The 22,278-nt window shown below is 44.1% G+C and overlaps 1 protein-coding gene across 4 annotated transcripts in view; it reads left to right on the top strand.

The window, feature by feature from the left end:
- Positions 1-252: 252 nt before the first annotated feature.
- The window catches only part of LOC100643312 (tyrosine-protein phosphatase 99A), a 427,034-nt gene continuing 405,008 nt past the window's right edge, over positions 253-22,278 (top strand). For 3 of the 4 annotated variants that reach the window (XM_048413707.1, XM_048413710.1, XM_012320203.3), the window contains exon 1: positions 254-998. In XM_048413707.1, the coding sequence (XP_048269664.1) occupies positions 914-998 (85 nt within the window). In that variant the 5' untranslated portion in view covers positions 254-913. Of the gene's footprint in view, positions 999-22,278 lie in introns of all 4 variants that reach the window. The other variant, XM_048413708.1, reaches the window with a different exon arrangement.

The following is a 22,278-nucleotide window of genomic DNA, read 5'->3' on the forward strand; positions in this document are numbered from 1 at the left end:
CACTATTAGAGAAAAAGAGGAAGAAGCAGGAGGAGCGGCACTGAAAGTCGGAGGTGGAGGAGGCAGAGGAGCAGGAGGAGGAAGAAGAGCCGGAGTCAGAGGAAAACGATTATCCAGAGAAACGAAAACGCGAACGAGTAGTGGCCGAACAGTGGCCACGACAAACGTTGACAGAGAGAAAAACTCAGGATAGTGTGCCCGGGGATGGGAGGGCGGGAGGGTGGGTGGGAGAAGTCGAGTCAACACGGAGTGTTCACCGTTAGTATTTGACCGATCGCGATTCGGACAACATATACAACGGCGGTGGTGTGTGTGCGCGCGCGTTCTCCTATGCAACAATATCCGATATAAACAGAGTGTGTATTGTTCGGTGCGTGTCGTTGGAGAGGGTTAAACTCGATCTTTTCTGGATAGCCGGCGCTCCGCTGACTCGGGCCCCGGAAACACGCATTCCGCCGGGGATTGCGTGCTCCTGCTGTTTCGTGTTCGATAGTCGTCGTTGTCGTTACACGTTTAACCAGAAGTATAAAGAAACTTCCTGTATAGCAGCGTATCGGGTTGACATCGTGTCACGTTAAACCGTTGCCGATTACTTTATGCGAGCTTTAGCGGCTCGCTTCGTTCGCGCGTGATGATCCGTCTCGAGATCGCGAGCTCGCGAGTGTATAATAGGTACGGCCACGATCGTGAACAAACAACGCGGTTTCCTCGATGATTCCCCCGATTGTTCCGTTCGTTCTTCACGAGAAGAAGGGAATAGAGACTGTTCTGAATCGAGTTCTGTGCGGTTCGAGGGAAAACGGACGGACTCGAGAATACATCGAAATCTTGTATCCGGTATCAACATTGATCGAATTAGATTAAGGTCAACGACGGGCCGCGTACAACAGGCCAGACGAAGGTCGCGAACACCATGGATTGGTGGCTGCGAGGACGGATTATCTACACCTACTCGTTATGGGTCGTCTTCAAGGCAGCGGCTGTTGGCGGTATTTTCGGTGAGTACTCTCACGTTCGTTCTATATATTACTTTTTATTTCTCTGTGCCTCTGACACCTCTACCGTTCGCGGTACGCCAGAAGGATTCGCCGTATGCTAATCCGATGGCTTAAGGCACAGATCTCTGACATGCGATTACATTATGTTTGAAATACCTTGTCCTTCTTCGAGTCGTCCTTGTTGTCGAGTATACGTGTCGTCCAGCGCGGTCGTCCTTTTCTATCCCGTTTCCGTGAAAGGATTGCGGTGTTCGCGTTACAAAGAAACGAGAGACGCCTTTGTGACACAGTTATCCGCGAAATCGTTCGCTCGCGCCAAGCTTTTTAATTACTTTTTGCAAATTACACTTTCCCTTTATGCAAGCGAGAAACTAATTTCAATCCCCGAACGAACCCGAGCTCTCACGAGCTTTGGGTTTCAACGTTCCTGAAAAATTCCGTGCGACGAATGACCCGCGTTTTTATGGATAATTAACCGTTTTGTTTTAAACCGTTTCTCTTCTGTGGATTTTTCTCACGACTACACGAAGCCAAGTACAACATTGATCGAGTATAAAACCGCTTTATCGACCAGCTATCCTAGAAACTGATATTGTTGTATTACAACAACAATAACGGCTTGGCTATATTGTTACGTTCGATCGTAAACTTGAGCTGGCTTGTCACGAAGTTTTTCCGATAATTGGAGACGCGTCCAAAACTGAAGTCCGCAACGTCGCGCGTTCCACAGGGATTTTTTCACGGTGACTCACGCAAGGCCCTGTTCGAAAAGACGGACGAGAAAATGCGGCGGTGGCGCACACATGGTATAAACGCATCAGAGAGCAGGGACGACGTTGTTGCATGAAACGCGACTCGAAATTACTTTAACCTTTTCATTGCCGTGTACAGGGCACAAAAGCCGGCGCCCGCTAGTCAATGACTTCGGCAACGTGTACACGGCCATGGTTAAATTGAACACGTAGCATTTTTTATGGATTACTTCCGGCACATTCTTCGCGCCACAAAAGAGTGGCATCGTATTGCGCGTGTAATTCACTGTTAGCGGTGGCGCCGCCTGCGAAATAAGAGAGCGAACGTTGAACGTAAATAAAAAGCTACCTTTTGTCCAAACGTGAAAACGTGCTCGAGAAACGCCAGTCGTTCGCGTTCGTATTCACGCTTTATTTTCGTCGTACGGATTTTTTCTTTCGCTGTAGTTTTCCAAAGACGACGTTCGACTGGCGAAGGAACGCGTGATAAAATTCAACGGAAGATTCTCTTTGATCCTCTAGATCGTTTTATCTTCGACTACGGCTACGAATGATCAATCATTTATCATAACTTTCGATTCTTAGTATAACTATATCTTTGGTTCTAACTGCGCTTATGATGAACGATCCGCTATGCGAATATAGGAAGCTCGAACAAAGGGTAACCGTAACCTCATCAGCGGTAATGCCTCGTCTCGCATCTGATAAAGCTAACCGTAATGTACGTAACACGTTTGAATCCTCCTAAGCGCGAGAAGTTCCGAACGGAAGTCTGAACAAATTTTTGTTTGATACACGTGGATCGTACTACGTTTGCATAAAACAATTTCGTAACAGAATATTCGAATTTTCGGGCAAAGGACATTCCTCTTCGAAGGCGAAATTAATAAACGATAATTAAATTTCACGTGGCTTGTCCGCGGAGAAACTATCGAAATTGCTATCGAAGCTGCTCTCATTGAATCTAGGGCCGTGATAATCTATTATTATTTCTGGCCCTATTGCACGAGCTTGCTCCCATATCACAGCCTTTAGAGTCACTAACTACCGCTTAACTTTTCGCGACAGCATTGCGTTCACCTGATCGAGCATATTTGTCAATCCGTAGGCGTTGGTTGCGTGGGTACGAGATCATATTACCGCCGAGTTAATCGCCAGCTTACCGCTCGAAATTAATTAGTAACCGCGGTGAACCGCGTTTCGTATGCTTCTAAATGCCTGTTGCCCGTTCCGTGGGACGATATACCGCAACACCGACCATATCTCCGCCAATCGTTTACCACATCGTGCGCGTGTTAAGAAAAATTCTCATATTATAAGACAATAGCTTTATCCTTTCTTCTCTTTTAGAGCAGTTCTGAAAACATTATTCTTCATTTTAACCTATCTTACGAAATAAAACTTAGCTTGTTTATAGTTGCCTAAGTCACTTAAAGTTTTATTATTATCAAATTGAAAGAGCAGACAAACAGAGAAAGTTACGATGAAAAAGGTCGATAGAATTATTTACTCAAATATAGAGGCAAGTTTAGCGATAAATATAATAGTAGCAAGTCTGTCGGTTAATTTTATGCAAACCAACTCTTGTATTATGCAATAGAACGAGCGATAGATTTACCGAAACGGCGACATATCTGTCGCTCAAGTTGAAACAATTTCCATCGAGGTGACGGCATAAACGCCGCCAACTTGACTCCAGTTCTGAAGTCTACGAGCAGAAGAATTGAAAGTATGTTTCGATTAAAATACAATTTAGCCTGGATTCATAGTCTGGGAAATGAAATTTACATAAATTAGCATGAACGGCGTACGAGAGCCGTTCGTAGGTATTAAATTTTATTTAAGCAAGGGACGCGGAACTAATGTATATAGAATGTGCAATTATTAATGAACGTGATATCCGATGCATTCACACGTTCGTTCTTTGTCTTTTTACGATCAAGTGCATTCCTGCCACCGCATCTACGTTCCAACGTTTCGCGAATTTCACTTGTCATGACCGATTTCACACATTCGACTTTGTTCGAACGTTGCCAAACGTAGGACGAAGTAGATGCTAATTCGAGACGAAACGTCTAACTTCTTTATTACACGTTTCTAGTATCGACTTCAAAGGTTGTAATTTGAAAGAATAGTAACTTTTTCCCGTATCTTTTCCTTCTTCTTCCTTCGTCGCGATTTCTCTCGTATTTTCATGAATAAAGAATTTTCAATTTGCACGACCTGAAGGGCTCTATGTGCGAAGGTGTGCGCCCGCTGAAGTTCTGAAAGATAGCCGTATTTTTACACGATAATCAATGTATGAATAGTAAAGCGGGAAAGTAAAGTTCGACGAAGAAGTCTCGGCTCGAGAGCAAACCAGGTCGAATCGATAATCGTTGCGTTCTTCCCCTGACGCATTAATCTTCTGGGAACGCACTCGATTCGGTCAGATAAACCGGGTTATTAAAATACAGTAACTTTTTGCCGTGCTCGATCGCTCGCGCGGATAAACTCCGTGGCCATTCGACTATCGAATCGATCGATGCTGTAATATTCACAAATCCACGAAAATCATTATTGTATTACGGTGCGACATCGTGCATCGGCTACGAATCGATGGTGGACGAACGTCATGGAACAGTTCTCCGATCATATTCGATTCGTTCGTGTCGCGTGTCATCCGTTCATCCGTGAATTTCCAAGTATAGAACAGTACATGAAAACGCATGAACAGTTTTAAAAAAACGACAAAAAAAAAAAAAAGAAAAAATGTCGATGCTTCCTGCCTTCCAATTTGTTATCTTTTTAATCGAACTATAGTTTTATCTATACTCTCGCGATTCTAACAGAAAAGGATTGTATCTATGCTGTCTCGTATATCGAGCTTTATGCAAATACTACGTCGCCATCGATCATCGATACCGGATAAAATATTTTCGATATCTCATCGACGTACTCGAGACACTGTTTTCATCTGTAACAGAAAGAGGACGAGATACTACAACGAGTTGTAAATACGTCTCCGTCGCCGGAGGGAATCGCAGTAGGCCGGAATGGTAAACGTACTCGAGGGAGAACGAACGGACTATATTCTACAGACTTAAATCCGGCAATCGATTCGGGCGTCATTCGAGGAGACGCGCGTCGCGTCGTACCGTTTTGTTCTCCCGGCTTACACACGGACGTGGAAAAGGAAACTGGCTGGCTTCGACTATCTGTAGACACGTTACTTTCGGAACGAGAGCTTCGAAAGGGATACGCGTATATATATCCAGTTCGTTTTCCAACAGCCATCGTACTAAGATGTAAGACATAAGGCGCACATTTTTCAATTTGTAGTGGCAGTCGAGCTATTGGTCGCGCGAAAGTTAAGGTTCCCTAAGAATCTCGAAACACGAATATCGAAGCAGCCGATGATTTATCGTAGATTAACGAGTAATTCATAGATCTTGATATCGCTCGTAATGCTCGGGTCACATTAGCCTGCTCCATCGGACAAGACACTAAGCGTTATCGACTATGTCATCGAGCCGGATATAGGAGGACACAGTCATGAGAGGGTGCAGTCGTGTCTTACGTGTGACGCACTATGAATCAATACCTGCGGAACTATTGTGCTCAGTTCGCGGAAGTTGATCGCAACTTTCTTCAACGAGGGGAATGAAAATCGTTTCTGAAAATTTTAGTCCCATCTCCATGTGGATGTACGAGCACGGGATATAAAATCCTAATAAATAAATTACCCATCTTTTCGAGGGAACATTCGGGTAAACGTTTGCTAGAGTACCGTAAGAACCGTCAGGGAAACTTTATCGCGGCTTTGAGAACGACTTGGCAAGAGATCGGAGGGACATTAACTCTTATTGGCAACACGTTTTATTCCACTTCTCCGTGCAAAGTGTTTTAAACAAGCGAACCGTAGTTGAATATAAAATGCTTGTTTATCGCTGTTATTACAAGTATGAGCAATTCTGGAGAAACAGGAACTTCCATTGAGGATCGTATCCCTGTTCGAAGATAAAGATCGTGCTTTTGATATTTCGTATAATGGACACTGAAAACATCAACTTCCTCTTTATCCTTGGTGCACTTATGGCGCGAAGGAGAAAAGTTATTCGACTTTTTCTTTCCCCAACGGGAACACGATCTTATACATATGTATAGTCTAACTCGTTTTCAACGCATTAGCGCCCTCCTTTTTATCTTTCCACCGCAAATACCGCCAACAGATTATCTCGTTAATAAAATAGCTGGTATCGCGTAGATTTGACAATCTAATTTGTACGTGCTAATTCTCGTGTCTTTCTTAACTGGTCTCGACGTGTAACTCCGATTCGTGTTTCGCGGCACTGAGAAAAGGTCCAAAGGTAAACGGTGTCATGCAGCGTGACGTTAATATGGCGATACGTCTTTATCCTGGAAATCATCGAGGCGCCAGGTATGCATTTAGCGACACGAACCTGGTACAGAATACACGTGTGCATATACGTCAAATAACGGAAGTGGCTGGTGGAACGTTCGCGTGTTAATTATCGCGAAGGTCCTACTTATGCTGGAGATACACCTTGGTCGAAATACGTCTCGTTAACGCGTTTCTAAAGTCGTCACCGTTATCCGTTACCTACTTCTTTTCTGCCAATATTTCCTTGGTCTCTGATCTCGTCACCATCTTTAACACGTTCGCATAGGGTGCTAAATTTAAAGCACGCGTCTGTAGATATTTCGCCGGAGAATACATGCAATACGAATAAGTACATGGACAGTGGGCGCAAGTGTTGGTATGTACGTAATTCGTAAAGAGATGAGGGATGAAAAGCTTGCGCAGAGGTATATACATTGCACACATACACCGAGAACTTTTGTGTAACAAATCTGGTTCAAGTGGTTTGACTTTAATGACATACCGGTTACCGATCAATTGTGAATCTCTGGAGAACCATGAAAAGTACTTTATCCTCGGCCCCGAGTCGCATATACGTCGTGAAAATACGTACGTGTTCCCTGAAAAATGGCACGCCATGTTACGAGTGGACCCTCTGACCTACTTGCAACCCCCCTTGCCGATCTAATGTTTCTCACCTTCTTCAGGTGCCATGCGATATATATATATCTATATATATATATTTCGTGTAGATATATCTGCCGCTATTATTAACACCCGACAGAACGGACGGTTTAATGAACACTTACCAGTGAATATCCCGCTGAATGTAACGTCCTCGCGATTCGGTACGTACGAATGGGGTAAATGAACCGTACAGGAAGAAAGGTCGCATTCCGGAGATAGCGGTACGCGCCCTCTGAATTAGACCTAAGGTATGCGCGTGCAAACGTGTGCGAACGTGTTCCTGTTTGTGTGCACGCGTTCGTGTTCGTAAAACGGCTGTGCATACGAAGAATGCGCACACCTGACTCTCTATGTGCTCGTGTACAACTGACTGGGGTTCACAGTTAGATGTGTTCGTTCGTGCACTTAATGATGCCGAGTTAATGCATGGGATTACGTGTGTGGGTACATATATGTGTATATATATGTATATATATGTATACCGCAAGAATTCGACTAGGAAAAACCGGGATGGTCGGATTTAGGGAGGGCGTACCGTGATCTTATTATTAACAGAATGTGGGGTTTGTCATCTCCGAATTCTTCGGAAAACGTATCTTTGCTATTTTTGGCTTATCGACTTCGTTTCAATAATAACGAAGAGTACATCATCAAGATCGTCAAGTATCTATGCGCTCAACGGAATCGATCGCGTACTATTGAATTAACGTTCAGACGCCTCGTGCGAAGGTGGCGCGAATCACCCGGCAGATAAGCAGGCTCGTTCGTAAACGACGCCAACTGCCAAAATGAGCAACGCACGTGTAATTACGTACGTGTCTAATCTCGATACTCGCGTTAATACCCTTTCCTCGCACGCGTACGCACACATGGTTAACAGGAATCATTAGATTTCGGCCTAACACTAGTAAGTACTTAGTACGAAGCAAGTAGAACCGTAAGGAGCCTGAGATTCATGAAACGTTCCATGCCACAAGGTGTATTCAAGCGTTACGTAGAAGCGTATTCAAAGCGAACAAAAGCAATCGCTTTTCGCGCGAGTAATAATTTTAATAATTATACATAATCAACGTCAACTTTGTCGCGAAACTATACTTTTATGCAGTAGGCTCGCTTTTGTCTAGCAGAATCGATTGTTGAGTTGTCACTTTGAATTTAGTGGCCAAATACGACTAAAAACTGATTATTATTATTATTCTAATTAAAACCTCAGCGGAGGTCGGTCTGAAAACTAGTCTTCACTGGCTGAAGTTGGACAGTCGCGAAAATAAACTCGAAACGGTGAAAATTGTCGAGTGAGATTTTGTGACATTCGTTCACATTTAACAAGCTCACTGTCGCGAAAGACAAATTATGGATCCTGGCGCAGCATACTTTGCACAGTTACCGAGACTTTCCCAACTGATGGAGAACGATAGCAGAGTGGGTTGTTACAGTAACGCGCAACTGATGGCTCACGAGCACGCCTCTTGCTAGGGAACGTCAATCAGTTTATACGTATATGGGAAAAAGGAGAGCAATTGTTTCATAAAACGTAAACATTAAAGTTCAAGAATTCCTACGTGCTGACCTAAAACTCGGAAACAATATCCAAGGTGCAAAATATTCCAAAAACGATTGGTTGATTCACGCAGTTCGTAGACTGCGAGCATACCTTTCGTTAAGAAACACCAATCAGTTTCTATTCGAAGACACTCGAGCAAAGAGATCGAATGATCAAAGTGAAGCCAAAAACGACTAACAAGATGAGAAAATGATAAATCAATTTGACACCATTGATACGTACCGGAGCTGTCAGCGTAACCGAAGACAATCTATTCCGTCCGTCCTAAAAGTTTCGGCACTGTAGAATCGGGACGATTATTCGAAACGTCGCTCGTCAAACATTTGTCCAACGTAATGGCGTATCACGAGGAAACGCGACGGCAAAGGTGCCAGCCAGCTTCCACCAAAAATGTATCGTAGGATCATAACTCACGTTCGATCATGAGGAAAGAATCCAGATCAAAGTTGCTCGGAAGCTCATCGCGTTTCCGTGAAGAGGAAGGTATCCCGGAACGTGGATACATCGATCCCACGTCTTGGAATCGAAAGCAGAGAGGAAACCTGAGGAAAGGCTGAGAGAAGGAGGAGGAGGAGGATGAGGAGAAGAAGGAGAAGGAGAAGGAGAAGAGGCTACGACTCAGCGCCGGTTGCCGGTGCGTCTGCACAAGTAGATAGAAGGGCGAGAGAGTTAGGCTAGTCATCAGTATCGCCGAAATTGAATTTCTCGAGGGCGATTAGATGCGGCCGCGTATGGTAGGGTAAAATACGAGAGGAGGGGTGAAACTCGGCGAAGGAAAGCAGAGGCCGACTGACGACGGGTTGGCAACGGTAGTGGAAAACTCGTCGAAGCAAGATGGAGGAAGTTCCGAGCGTCGACCGGGTAACGTAACTGCAGAGGGGTGCGAGACGGTAAAAGTTGGAAAGCGAAAATGTCCGCACACCGGGAAAAATAGAGAAACACCAGATGGCCAGGCCGTGGAGAGAACAGGATGGAAATGAGTTGGTAATGGGCGAAATATGTATGTCGTGGCTTGTGACAGTGAAGTATCGATTTGTGGTTACCGTATCGACGTGCGTATATTGATCTGCAGACGGATCGCGGCGCGTACCGGTAAGCTTGGCTTTTTGCTCAGACTGATATGCACGGACCAGGCTTGGTTTCACGTGCTCGCGAATATACCCGCGTTTACATGGACGCGTGTACGGGCCGCTGGCTCATCTTTTGAGAGGAGACTGCTGCACGGTCCCATTTACACATGGAGAAATCGAATCGGTGCAACGCGTAGTATCGGCATCGGCCGCCATATTCCTATTGTGATCCCATTGTGATCATTTGATCAATAGACGCCAACTCCGCTGCATCGTTTTACAAGGCGTCACTGGTATCGACAGAACGCGATATCGTTCCCGATCTTCCATTCGATCCATCCATTTTTTGTCTTTATTTTTTCTTCTTTTTTTTTTACCACGGGTAGATGGAATTTTGCCTACTGCGGCAGATCGTTTGGATTATAAATAGCTTTCAATGGAGATCGTTTGATAACGATTGTTTTTACACGGAGAATCGGTTGAAGGCTGGATGGTAGAGTTTTAGAGAAACGTTTGTTCGACTTCGCTTTGGGACGATTCTCCTTCGTGTTCGATCGTCCTCGCGAATTTTGAAGCGCCGAATGAAAGTTCCTCTGCCGCGTAACCACTACGCTCGATTGGCCCAATCAATCGCGGCCTGGCCGTGAATTTATCATATTCGTACTCGTCCTAATATCATTTCGCGCCGTTCGTGTTGCCTTTATCGGTGTGTTTGGCAAGAACTTTCTTGGCCAACTTCCCTGCCATTGATTTGCACACTTTACAAACGTCCACGGACAACGCGACGCAGACTAATTTACATTCAGAATTCGACATTCGGTGGAATTCCCATTAACACAGACGAACCCGTGGTTACGCGACAAAACATGGGCGCACCAGAACGAGCTTCTTCCATCTGTAAGTTGCGCTCGTGGTGACGAAAAACGTCACTTAATACCGACCATCGTTTCTCGTAGCCAAAAAGTTAGATTAACAATACGAAACAAATAGCTTCAATTTCTTTCTATTTTCTGTCCCACTAAAATTTCAAATAGACGCGCAGAAGTAAGGATCTGGGGCGAACGTCGCAATTTTCTCTCGTTAAGGACCGACGAAATGGTGCTGCCGGTTCTTCTTTGACTTTTTGCGGTTCCACGGAAGTCCACTCTTCGTTAGTTCTGCTCGTTATTCGTTTAGAAGTTTTCGTCGACGATTTACGCGGGGAAATTTCCATTCGGGAAAAGAGGAGGGAGGACGAAAAGGAAGAACGCGGGGACGGGAAGCGAAATTGATGTACATTCCGTTGCTGACAGTGGTTTCTGTAACATTTTATTCGGAACAGCGAACACGTAACGTACAAATCATTTCTGCAGCTCGAAATCGGACCTCGTCCTTTCTGATTTACACGCACGTTGTTTTCCCTCTTTTTCCCTCCTCTCCTCTTTCTTTCTTTCTTTATTCCGTTCATCGTGGAATGATCATTGATTATCGAAGTTTATTGAAACGTCGTTCTAATTACACGTAGCACGTTTCCACCCCCCTTTCTTTTCCTCTTTTCGTTGGATCCGGGCTATTCGTTGCTTCTACCGTGGAAACCAGACGCGGAACAATTTTACAGCGGCACGGCGTCATCTGTTTTACCTCGTTCACTAGATACGGCTACTTGTAACTCTACAATTATCACGAAGACCATCATAGCTCACGCCATAACACGGGAACACCTTCGATGAGGAACAATGATAACGTCCGTGTTATTTACAGCGTGACAACCCGTATTTCATCCCGTTTCCCTCTAGCTACTGTAATTGAACCAGCCATGGATTCGCGGTTTCTGCTCCCAGTATAAGTAGTATAAACATCGTCAATTTGCTTCTCAGCCAGTGCTACCACGTGTGTTTTGACGCGATTCATTCACCGCGTAAAATCACGTATTCGAAGTTTGGCTGATTATTCCAGTGGCGCATGCCATGGAATAAAAACATTTCCGCTGACTTTGGGGTTGGATAAGCGGATAGAGTGAATGGCGCCATTAGAGATTGGTGGCGAAGCGAAATACATTTTCTTAATAGCATATCCGGGTTCGAGTAGCTCGACCAGAAAAGTTGGCTTAGACCACGCGTCCAGTTACATGGTCGATAGATTCGAATTTCGCGAATTTCGTCAGTTGCTAATGTTCATTCGTGAAGCGCGTTTTGAAAATATGTAGGACAAAAAGTACGATATTATATAGTGGATTTATCCTACGTTTAGTCCCTGGATACCGGTCAGTATACCGGTAAGTATACCGATACCGGGTGACAAACTCTGTTCCTCTCAATTTAACTGAAGTAATATCTGAAGTATATCGATATTTCAATTTTATATCGATTCGTCAGAGATATGTCAGTTCTTGATGGATTCTCTAATGGGTTACACAGCTTTTGTTTTCCATCCCTTGACGCTCTTTTCTCTTATTTATGCGACCTGTGTAATGTAATAATAATAGAATAATAATACAAAGATAAATGTAGTAATATCTTTTATATACATAACGATATTTTAGCATCTCTATAATCGCCTATTCCTAACGAAGAAATGGATCGAACAAAAAAGAAAGAAAACTAGAACCAGAAATTAAGCCAAGTACAAGATTTACGTACTCTACCATTTGAATCAATTACTTAAGAAAAAATCAGAAAAATCATTCTACGTATGTACGTGATCTCTTCTAAGAGACACGTTAACCAACTCTATGTAACGAGAAGATTAAAATCAGTCGTTAACACGAATCAAAAGGTATAAAGCCTTATTATGTAGGATATAGCAGATCGTTGAACAACAATGTCGTGATGGAGCGTTTTCACTTCCTCTCTCACGATGCCTAATATTTCATCCGAAGAGCAATGGCTGTACCAGAACACTAGTATGCAAGCTTTCGGCGATCATAATGCCCTGAAATGGTCTTGCAACGCATGCTGTGAGAGCAAAGGAAGGGCGAAGAGGAAGGGGAACTGTGGCCACGAGCAACCACAATGGAAACTTTGCCTATCGTAGACAAGTCATCGAAAGTCGGACCTGAAAAAGCCGAAAGTACGAGTCTCTCTAGAAAATCGCAGACCGCCAGCGGGTTTAAAAGATACCCTGGGGAAGCTTTCCTATTTGGAACACGAACGAGAATGCTTCCGACCGATAACGATCGGTAACGCTGCTTTCACACACATTTTTATGAGTTTCGAATTTTCGAAGCGATTAAACGATTGAAAAAATCGCGTTGATTCTTTTGTTTTCAACCACTTCTCCGGAAAGTCGAACTTTGATTCGTCTCGAGATCGATAATCGCAGTCTGTGTTAGGGAAGTTCGTTTCGAGGCGAGTTTATAGATCATCTTGTCTTCGTTGATTCAGGAAAGTCAAGCGAAACTTGCTGGAACGAGAGTTCAAATCCAAATCCTTGGGTAAAAAGAAGAACCAGTAGAAGGGTGATCTGGCAACCTCAAACTTGGTGCTTCGTTATTTTTAATATCTCTTCGTTTCTTCTTCTTTTTCTTCTTCTTCTTTTTTATTTTATTATTTTCGTTGTCCGTCATACGGTCCAGACCGAGTCCATTGATTATCGATTACTTCATTGCCTTTCTCTTCGACGCTTTTCATAAAATACTCAACGTGCTCCAGTCGTTACGAAGTAATACGTGTTGGTATAGGTGTATTTCGGTTTGTCTTGTGTGTACTTCGTTCTAATTAATATTTTTGTCAGAGAGCTCGTGTTCAGGTTGTCTCTCGTTCGACGTTTTACTCTTAAAAAAATGATCAAAGGAAAATTTTCCCTCTAACGAACAATAAGCTTCCTACGCGTTTGTGCTCGGCCATCATTATCGAACCTCCGTTTCAAAGCTGTTATTAGTTAGGTCCCATCAAGTAACATTCATGCGAGCCAAATTTTTTTAATCAGTCAGCCACTCCCAGGTGAATCTAAAAAAGATGACCAAATACTTCGACCGAGAACCGAACTTAATTACCGTGTTTTCATCGAACGAAACAAAGCTGTACCTTTCTCTCTCGTTTAATTTTCCATCCACTCCAGAGTATAGAGTAATACGCTGGAAAAGTTGATTCGCTAGGTTCAATTAGATCGGAAGAAGAGAAACAACAGAACGGAGAAACATGTTGATCGACATTATGATTTATACGGCTGGAAAAACAAAGAACGGGCTTAAACACTAACGAAGCGTTCTAAATTGATTTGATTACATCTGCTGGTGCGAAAGATTTTAATCAGCGCCGGCCAATTTTTATATCGGCCTAAAAATTTGAAGGATCGCAATTAATCGCGATAGGTAACGATTCATTTAGTTGCGCGATGTACTTCGTTGCCAGCCGCGAGCCGAATGCGTCTCGAGTTTCATGGAATATTCGAGCGCACTGGTATTGTAATTGTTGCAGTTATTTAAATTACAAATGCGCCATCCTCTCGTGACTTCTGACTACATATAATTTTTTATTGCACGCTACCTTGCAGTGTATTTACCCGGAGCCGTACGATTCAATATTTTTCAATACGATACACGCGCGTTACAGTTTATTGAATTGTTATTTCATGCTGCGCCATCGAAAATATTTACCCAATTTCCAGCGCGCAAGGATTCGTAATCAAACCCGCCCATGCTAATTACTAAAGGCGAGTCGTGTTCGATAATGAATCGTTCGCACATCGTTTTCCCCGCGACCTTTTCCAATTCCCGAGTTTGAATTTTCACGTACACGACGCGACGCTCGCAGGTACACGTTCGAGACGAACTCTCGTCTTTTCCCTCTTTTTCCTACCATTAGACTAACAATTTTAGCAATTAAAATATCACAGCGAGAGATACAACGATTCGATGTCACACGTGGTCGAGTCGCGTTCTCTTTTCCCTTGCCGTTTCGCTCGTTTAGAACGCGTTTAGAACGATACTCGACTAGAACTCTCGTTATCGAAACGTTCAAACGAGTGAATGGTAGGAAAGAAAAGGGTGGAAAAGAAACGGAAAGAAAAAAGACACGGAACGAACCAGATAGGGAAAACGTTCGAGACAGGAAGAAAAAACGTATGCGCTAATTGGTTTCAAGTCCGTAACTCGCGTGATCCGCATTCCGCTGCGCTCGAAACCACTTTCCGTTCGCGTGGGAAAAGGCGAAGCGCATTGTACCTCGTGTCGGCCCGAGATCTCGTTCAAGTTGTTCTCGCAATTTACTCTGGCTCCATCTTATTCTCTATTACGACGTAAAGTCAGTTTCGCACCCGTTTGTTTACGCCACTCGCGTGATATCGCGACAGTACCAAAAGACGTCGCGTAACCCACTTGGACGTATAATAAAATTTCCCGACATACACACGTAGCCTCGTAGAAAGCCGCGCGATGGATCTATTAGACGGGAGAGACACGCGATGTAACGTGACTACTCAGCTGGACAAGAATTTTCTTGCTTCGCAGTTGGCTAGCACGGCTTATCTTTTACACCTATCGTGTCTCTCTACATTGATAGGTAGCGCGTCGCGACGCATACGGACGAGCTAACCAACGTAAATATCCGCCTTGTTTCTTTCGCGTCGATGCGATCGCGAGGAGCGGCAACCGGCTCTTAGTGTCAACAGGCCGTGCTCATTAATTACACGGAGCAGTTGGCTATCCTCGCGTTTCATTGAAATTCCAGAGACATCGACTTCGATAATTAATTACGGTCTTCTCTTCGTTTGTCGGACACGAGGCGGAAGGAGAGTCGAGGGGAATTTCTCGAAACTTTTCAACTCTTCTCTCACGGTTTAAAGAGCGTGACTGTTACGAGGAAGGTTGGCGAAAGTCGCGAATCTACTTTTGCAAGGTGAATCTACCGTAAATAGATGGCAGACCGGCGTGGTTTACGAACTTCCGCGCGTCAATCGTAAAGCCACCTCGATCGCTATAGCCGCATCCGACGCTATAAAATGTACTTAAACACGAGTATAACATAATGTTCGAACGCAACTCGTTCCGCCGTGGCTCGAGAATCTCGTGGTGCACGATGGTCGGAAGTTTTACGAGACTGTTAAATTTCCGAGTGCGGCGATTTCCCAACTCTCAGCGGAATCGAAATGTTTCGGTCGGATCGGTAGCGGGAACGAGTCGAGATTGAGGCTAGCTGATAGCAAGGGGTGGCTGGCGATGGGCGAAGGATCGCTGTGGTGGGTGGGTTGTGGAAGGTTATGGCTGGAGGTGCATCGTCGTGCTCGCCAATTGCAACGCTACCATCGCCACCACATTTCTGCTGCTGCCCCTGCTCTGGTGGTTCAATAAAAAGTGGCAAAAAAAAAGCGTTTTGACAGACGTGTTTGCCAAGTTCTCGCGCCGCATATGACTGTAATCCTGACGAATACGAGGTGCACAAAGCCGCGTGTTCACCGTTCGACGATTCACCACGACGAATCTCTTTTTAATCAAACGGTCGTTGTACCCCGGACAATCGCAACAAAGCCCTCTCGCGCAGACATCGCGCGTTCGTGCGATTTTTGCGTCGCTTAAGAAAAAAACCGCGTATATCGGTCGACGGGGATGTTTCGCGAGTCACGAAACAGCCGATAACACCGAGCTTCTCTCTCAGCTTTTTTCCCCTCTTCGCCCCACTTTTTCCCCTCCCTTTCACCGGACTGCCATCCCTTTCTCACTCTCTCGTACGCTGCATCTGTTTCGCCCTCGTGTTTTTCCTACTTTAATAACGATTCATATCTCACCGTTGGCCGTTCTCCGCGGTAATTTGCATGGACGACGAAGGAAATATTTCATGTGGAGAAGACGGAGCGGAAGCGGCTTTCCAACTGGGAAACGGGCGCAAGCGAGAAAAAGAAATCTCGTGCCTAAATTGCATCTCAAGACCGCAGGTATTCGCGATCGAAACGCTGGGAATTTCTGACGAGACGAGTGCTATTTAATGATCCACAAAGCGACCGATGGCGAAATCGTCTCTCATTGACGAATCTCGCCACGAGTCAACAGCCACCGAGATCGTTCAATATATCTATGGAATGAGCGTTTCTTCCCTCTTCGATGGCCTTGGGTATTTATTACAGCTCCGTCATTTTTTGAAATTTAGAGACCTACTATTTTTCCTAACTAATCATTATACATACACAAGGTAATTGCATAATATTTGCAAACATTTATTTATATTAAGGTATTTATAAAAAGATACAAAATCTTATGATTAGCAATATATCTATCGTACCTTTAAATAATTCTCATCAGCGATTACATTTTCCGTTAATCCATAGTCCGATAATCGATCGTCTCGGTGATCGATGTTGATCGATGATAATCACGCTTCTACCGTATTTCGATTCTAACAACTATTTCGTTAGTATTTTCCCTTTGGAATTTCGTAACTGAATCAACGACGTGTAATATCGTTTACAACGCAAGATTCTTGGCACGGTCGATGCAAATGATTAAACGCATACATAAATGCATACGTGTTTATCATAGCCATTGATTTCTCGATAATTCGATTATACGAGTGATTTGTTTCGCTACATGAATTCGACCAAATAAAAAAAAAAACACATCTCATCCCGATGGAATAGTTAATTTATGTGGATACGAAATACCGAGAGTACCTAGGGCTATTAACTTGTGTTATTCATTCAGCTGACGCACGACTTCCTACTTCCAATGCTGCGCGATGCAAAAATTGAAAAGACCGAAAAAAAAAAAAGGGAGAAGGAACGGACGTCCGTTAGGACCACGTTGGAACGTATTGTTCGAAAAAAATTACTTGACGTTCCCATTTTTGTTTGTCAAACGGACAACGGCGCGATCGGCGAAAAATGTCGGAACAGGTTTTCGGTGAAACGATCGACGTTTCGCTTATCATCTTTCTCCGTCGCGATAGATTTTTTACGAGGCGAAATAAACCATTACCAAGAACGCGAAGCAACTTTATGGGCAATCAAAACGCGGTGTTTGAACATCGCGAAATTCGCGACGCGGCAAATTACCGGCGAAACTTTTCGAGAGACAACTCCGAGCGTCTCTGAATAAAGTCGAAATTCAGAGGAATTCCTGAATACGAGCGTTACCACGATCCGTCTCTCCGCCAACGGATACTTCACCCGTTTCGGTAAACGAGAAAACGCAATAGCGCCGCAGCGATGGGTAATAATAAAAATAAGCAATTTCCGTCGCATCGGTGGATGCGCATGATACGAACTAATAGAAGCTAGCGTGGAAGCTGCGCGAGCTTTTAAGGCGAAATTTAAGAGCGATGTTTAGAAAATAAGGATTCCAGGAATGGATGTGTATATCAGAGAAACTAAGTGGCATTCCTACGAATACGTGTATACCTACGTTTATAGGGTGAGCTTTCTTAAAGTTGAATGGCTCGTGCCATGCAAGAATGCCAACACGAAAGAAAGAAAGAGAGAGAGAGAGAGAGAGAGAACGGAGGTAGAGAATCGCGTGCGAGAGTTTAGTACGAGAAATAAGAATTACGTTTAAAAGGAAAACGTGCGCAGCAACGTTTACAGAAAGCTTCTGACGTTAGATAGAATTGAAAATTACACATTTATTCGTGGGTGCAAGGGTAGAAAATATTTTGCCAGTGCCGGCGAAAGAACTTTACGCGTGCAGAAAATCGGGGACGTTTCGATAGAACGATCGATCGCGCGCCCTTTGGTCATCGCGCGAGAATCGAAGAGACAATTAACGCTTCCCAGTCATCGAAAGTACGGAATTCGCGATTTCGATCAGCGATTCCCGGACGCTGGTATGAAGAATTCCAGCACGTAATAAACTCGATAATCGTCGCCCTCCCTTCTCCCCGCGGCAATTAGCGATCTAATTCCCAACGAAACGCGCGCGCGTTGTCCTCCGGCGATCGCTTTTAATCGCCTCGTATACATGATCGTTTCGTTCGGTGAACGTCCATTAGTCACGCTTGCACCTGACGATCCTTCGAGAATAGAGTTCGACAACGGACAAGAGAGATGTCAACGATGATCGATCTCTAGCTCGTGATCCCTCTCTGGTCCACGGGCTTCAACTACGCGATTCTGGTCACGACGATCAGACTGGAATAAGGCACTCTGCGGACCATTCTCTCGTCGAAAATTACGCGCAGCTACAAGAATAAAAAGGAATCGACGAATGTAGGGGGAGAGGAGGGCTCTATAAATTCGGTGGAGAACGTATAATGCGCTCCGGGTAGATATTCGGCAGGGAAGGTCAACAAAAATTTCCCCTCGAATATCTTATTACCTACGCGAATCAGTTTTCCCATGTCCATTAAGCGGATTGAAACAATGCGTTTTATTTTTCACCCGTTTCTCTCTTCCGTGTTATCCTTTCTTTTCCGCGTGGTGAATCGTCAAATATTTTAATAGCACAGAAAGTGCACAGTAGAAGTATTGAAACAATTACGGAAACTTTTTTCTGAATCTATAATATTATACGAAACGTGTGAAATTTCATTGGCATCGTAACGAGACACGACATCGTAACGAGTATATTGATCAAATTTGCAAAGTATCTATTGCAATCATACACTGCAAATATCGCCAAAGTATCGGAACGGTTTATTATTTCCTATATTAGCAAATCGGAATATATTTATTTTTCTACGCCAACGATAATCGTATATTTTCGATAAATGACTGCGGTATATATTTCCGGATTAGTTGCAAATCTTACTGATATCATCGCGATGAACGTGTCACATCTAAAGTTTCGTACAACGCTCGTAACATATTCGTAAAAAATAGCGTTGGAATACTTTCGCGAGTCGTTGCACATATAAGTCGTCAGCGAGAAGACTGAAATGAAATGTAATCGGAAGCTAGGAGGCAGACAGGCGGAAAAATCGTGCGCACACACATCTCCTTTTCTCTAGAGCGTATGCCGATATATCGCGTAATCCTGCGGATCACCGAGCTCCCCTATTGACGTCGCTTAACACAGGCCATTAATATTCATACGAATCGAGGAGCATTCGATATTATCGAGCAACCGCGCGGTCAATAATTTAATATCATCGGCGCAATAACGCGACAACGCTTTGGTCACGGAGTCATCGAAGAAGCCTGTGAGAGTAAAGGGGAACGTAATGGGACGCGTGGATGGATCCACTGGCATTAAGAGATTACTTATGTCCACTTGCACCGAGCAAACGCTTCTTAGGGACTTGTATGTGTCTGTATACGCTACACGACTACATTTATGACCGTGTTTGCATACACAGTCCCTTTGGTCCTTGCGGCTACCGCTCCCACGGCCACAAGTATTTGCATTTGCGGATTTGTCTTTCATCAGTTAGGTTTGTTGACCGATTTTTAACGAGTGTCGAGATTAGATTTCACGCAGCGTTGGAATTAACGAGATTTCGTCCGGGCAGGATTTTCCAAGGCGAAGTATCGACGGAACGCGAATAAAAAAGAGCAAATCCCATAACCGTTCCAACCTAAATTATCCTGTTCACCTTCAATCTTATATTCTTATATTGCTTTTTCCTGCGAGTTACGCTCGCGATATAAATTCTCCCAGAAATTTTTCCATTCCGTAACCACGTTCGTGCAATCCGACTTTTATTCTTATTCACGCGATACGAGGCTCAAAGGCGGAAGACGCGTTGTAACAAAGCAACGAAACGGCGGAGCAACAAATCACATAGATGCCAATAAAATCGACGATGCGCTAATAAAAATACAAAAGGGAAGAGACATTGCTCGTTGGTGGTACATGGCCGTAGAAATGACCGTGGAAATGTCGGTAAAAATGACCGTAGAAACGTCCGAGTTAAGAGACGCGTCGAATCGCGAAACATCGGCCTGTGTAATTTATATCGTTTACACGGCCACGAAAAGTGACACGGTTGTATGTACATTCAGACGATTCGAAGGTATTTCAAGAGAACGACCGATGCTTGGGAAGACAGCCGAAACGCTTGGCAAGTCGGCAATTGATTTTCCATGCCATGTACGCTGTTGGCGATCTACCATGGTATTTCCGGAACCGTTGGTTCTGTCGATATAAGCGATTTGTTTCTACTTCCGGCCAACGTTCGAGAAATTGAGTTATTACACCTTAGAATGATTCATTTACTATGCGATCGTAACCGTGCGTAATTTTGTCTTTTGCTGTTCTTCAGATTTTCTGGTTCGCGTACAAATGATTCCCTTTCAGGGCTACTAGCGTGAAAGTATTATAATCGCGGCACGTTCCTGACACCTCTACAGTTATTTTAGGCAAAACGCAGGAGGATATCCTCGACGTCCGCAAACGGTTAATTTCCAACATTATGCATTCCTTGTTTGAACGCGATAGCTTGCACGTCGCGTCACATAGGACAGAGCGGAGCTATTGAATATCGATCGAGCTTCGTTTCCACGCCAGTGTATACAATCTCGCGACGCTAATCGATATCGTATTTCCGATAGCCAGGCGCCTGTATCGTTACCAGCCGAATTCCCCGTCACGATTCAATTCCGCGTTCGACGAAGAAGTTATAACGCGTCTCGTGATGTCTCATCGTAACAATCCGTTTTCCCTTGTGCATCGAAACCAACGAATCAACGTGCCACCATATAAACTAACTCCTTTCGACGCGCACACGGTGTCACAGTTATTTCACAGGATTTCATCGAGTCGGTTCGAATATCGACGTGGATTTACGGCCGAGTTTCGTCAAATGGTTTTTCGCCCACGAAAGTTTCGCTGTCTCGTAAAATCCGTGAGAATGGCCCATGTAGCTACATGCGTGCTAATTTCTAGGCGAGAAATAGAACGACCGTTCGTAGACCAATGCAAAATTGAAGGGCGAGCCGCGATGTATATTTCCAGCGGCGTTCCAACCAAATGCCGCACTGTTTACATTCGTATTACAGAACGTTCTGTTAATTGCCGCTCGTAACCAGGATTCTCGAAATGAACAACCATCCCAAGCTAGCTTAAAGCCCCTTTAAATCGAAAGCTGCGGCTTTCCGACGATCGACGATTCCCTGCTATCCTCCGTTGTTTGAATTTTTGGTATCGGAGACTATCCCTGTCGTCTTTACGCTCTCTTTAGATACTTTTCTTTCTCGCGCGTGGTGGAAATGGGTCGATGAAGAAACTGTGGTGGAATGTTTAAGAGTCGTTATCTCGTTTCATGGACGTATTCTCGTCGACAGAAATACATATACGGATGTAACGTGAGTATAATTTGAAGATTAATTACACCTAGATCTTAGCACAATTCTCGTTTGTATTTTATCTCTAATTTTTGGAAAACGTACTCACGTATGAATACGATAGAAATAAAAACTAGCGGATTAATCATTCCTTGTTTCTAGTATAGTTTTCGTTTTTACTATACGTATAACTGTCACAAAATATCCATAATTTTCTCTTGTAATCTTCATACCGACGCGATAGGAAATACGATTTCAAGACCAACCATGTCTCATCTTTTTATCACGATTCTCATTTTCACCCCGCTTTATCTATCTTTAATTATCAGAACCTCCATATCTCTCGTATTAGATCGCAACATCTCGTCAGAGAGTTCGAGGTCGTAACATCTTATTTTACGTTAAGTAACCGTTAACCGAACCGTATTACCCTGTTCTCGTTCCTTTCGTCCCCTGAATTGGACGATCGATGCATCGTACAGTCGAACAGCGATCCTTCTGTATTCGACGAAAGATTTAATTGCATCACCACGACCGTCTTCTTTCTTCGGATGGAAACAAGAAGACGAGCACGGACGAGGCGTGGTTCCTTTAATCAGAGCGATCTGGCTGATTCTTAATTAGTTACCAGTCCAGCGTCCGTCGACCCACTAATAAAAGTGTTGGGGAAGTTTCGTCCGGGATGGATCGTAATGCGAAATTTCTTGAGGAGTGGCGA

The sequence above is a fragment of the Bombus terrestris genome, chromosome 2, assembly GCF_910591885.1.
Source record: "Bombus terrestris chromosome 2, iyBomTerr1.2, whole genome shotgun sequence".
Lineage (NCBI taxonomy): Eukaryota > Metazoa > Arthropoda > Insecta > Hymenoptera > Apidae > Bombus > Bombus terrestris.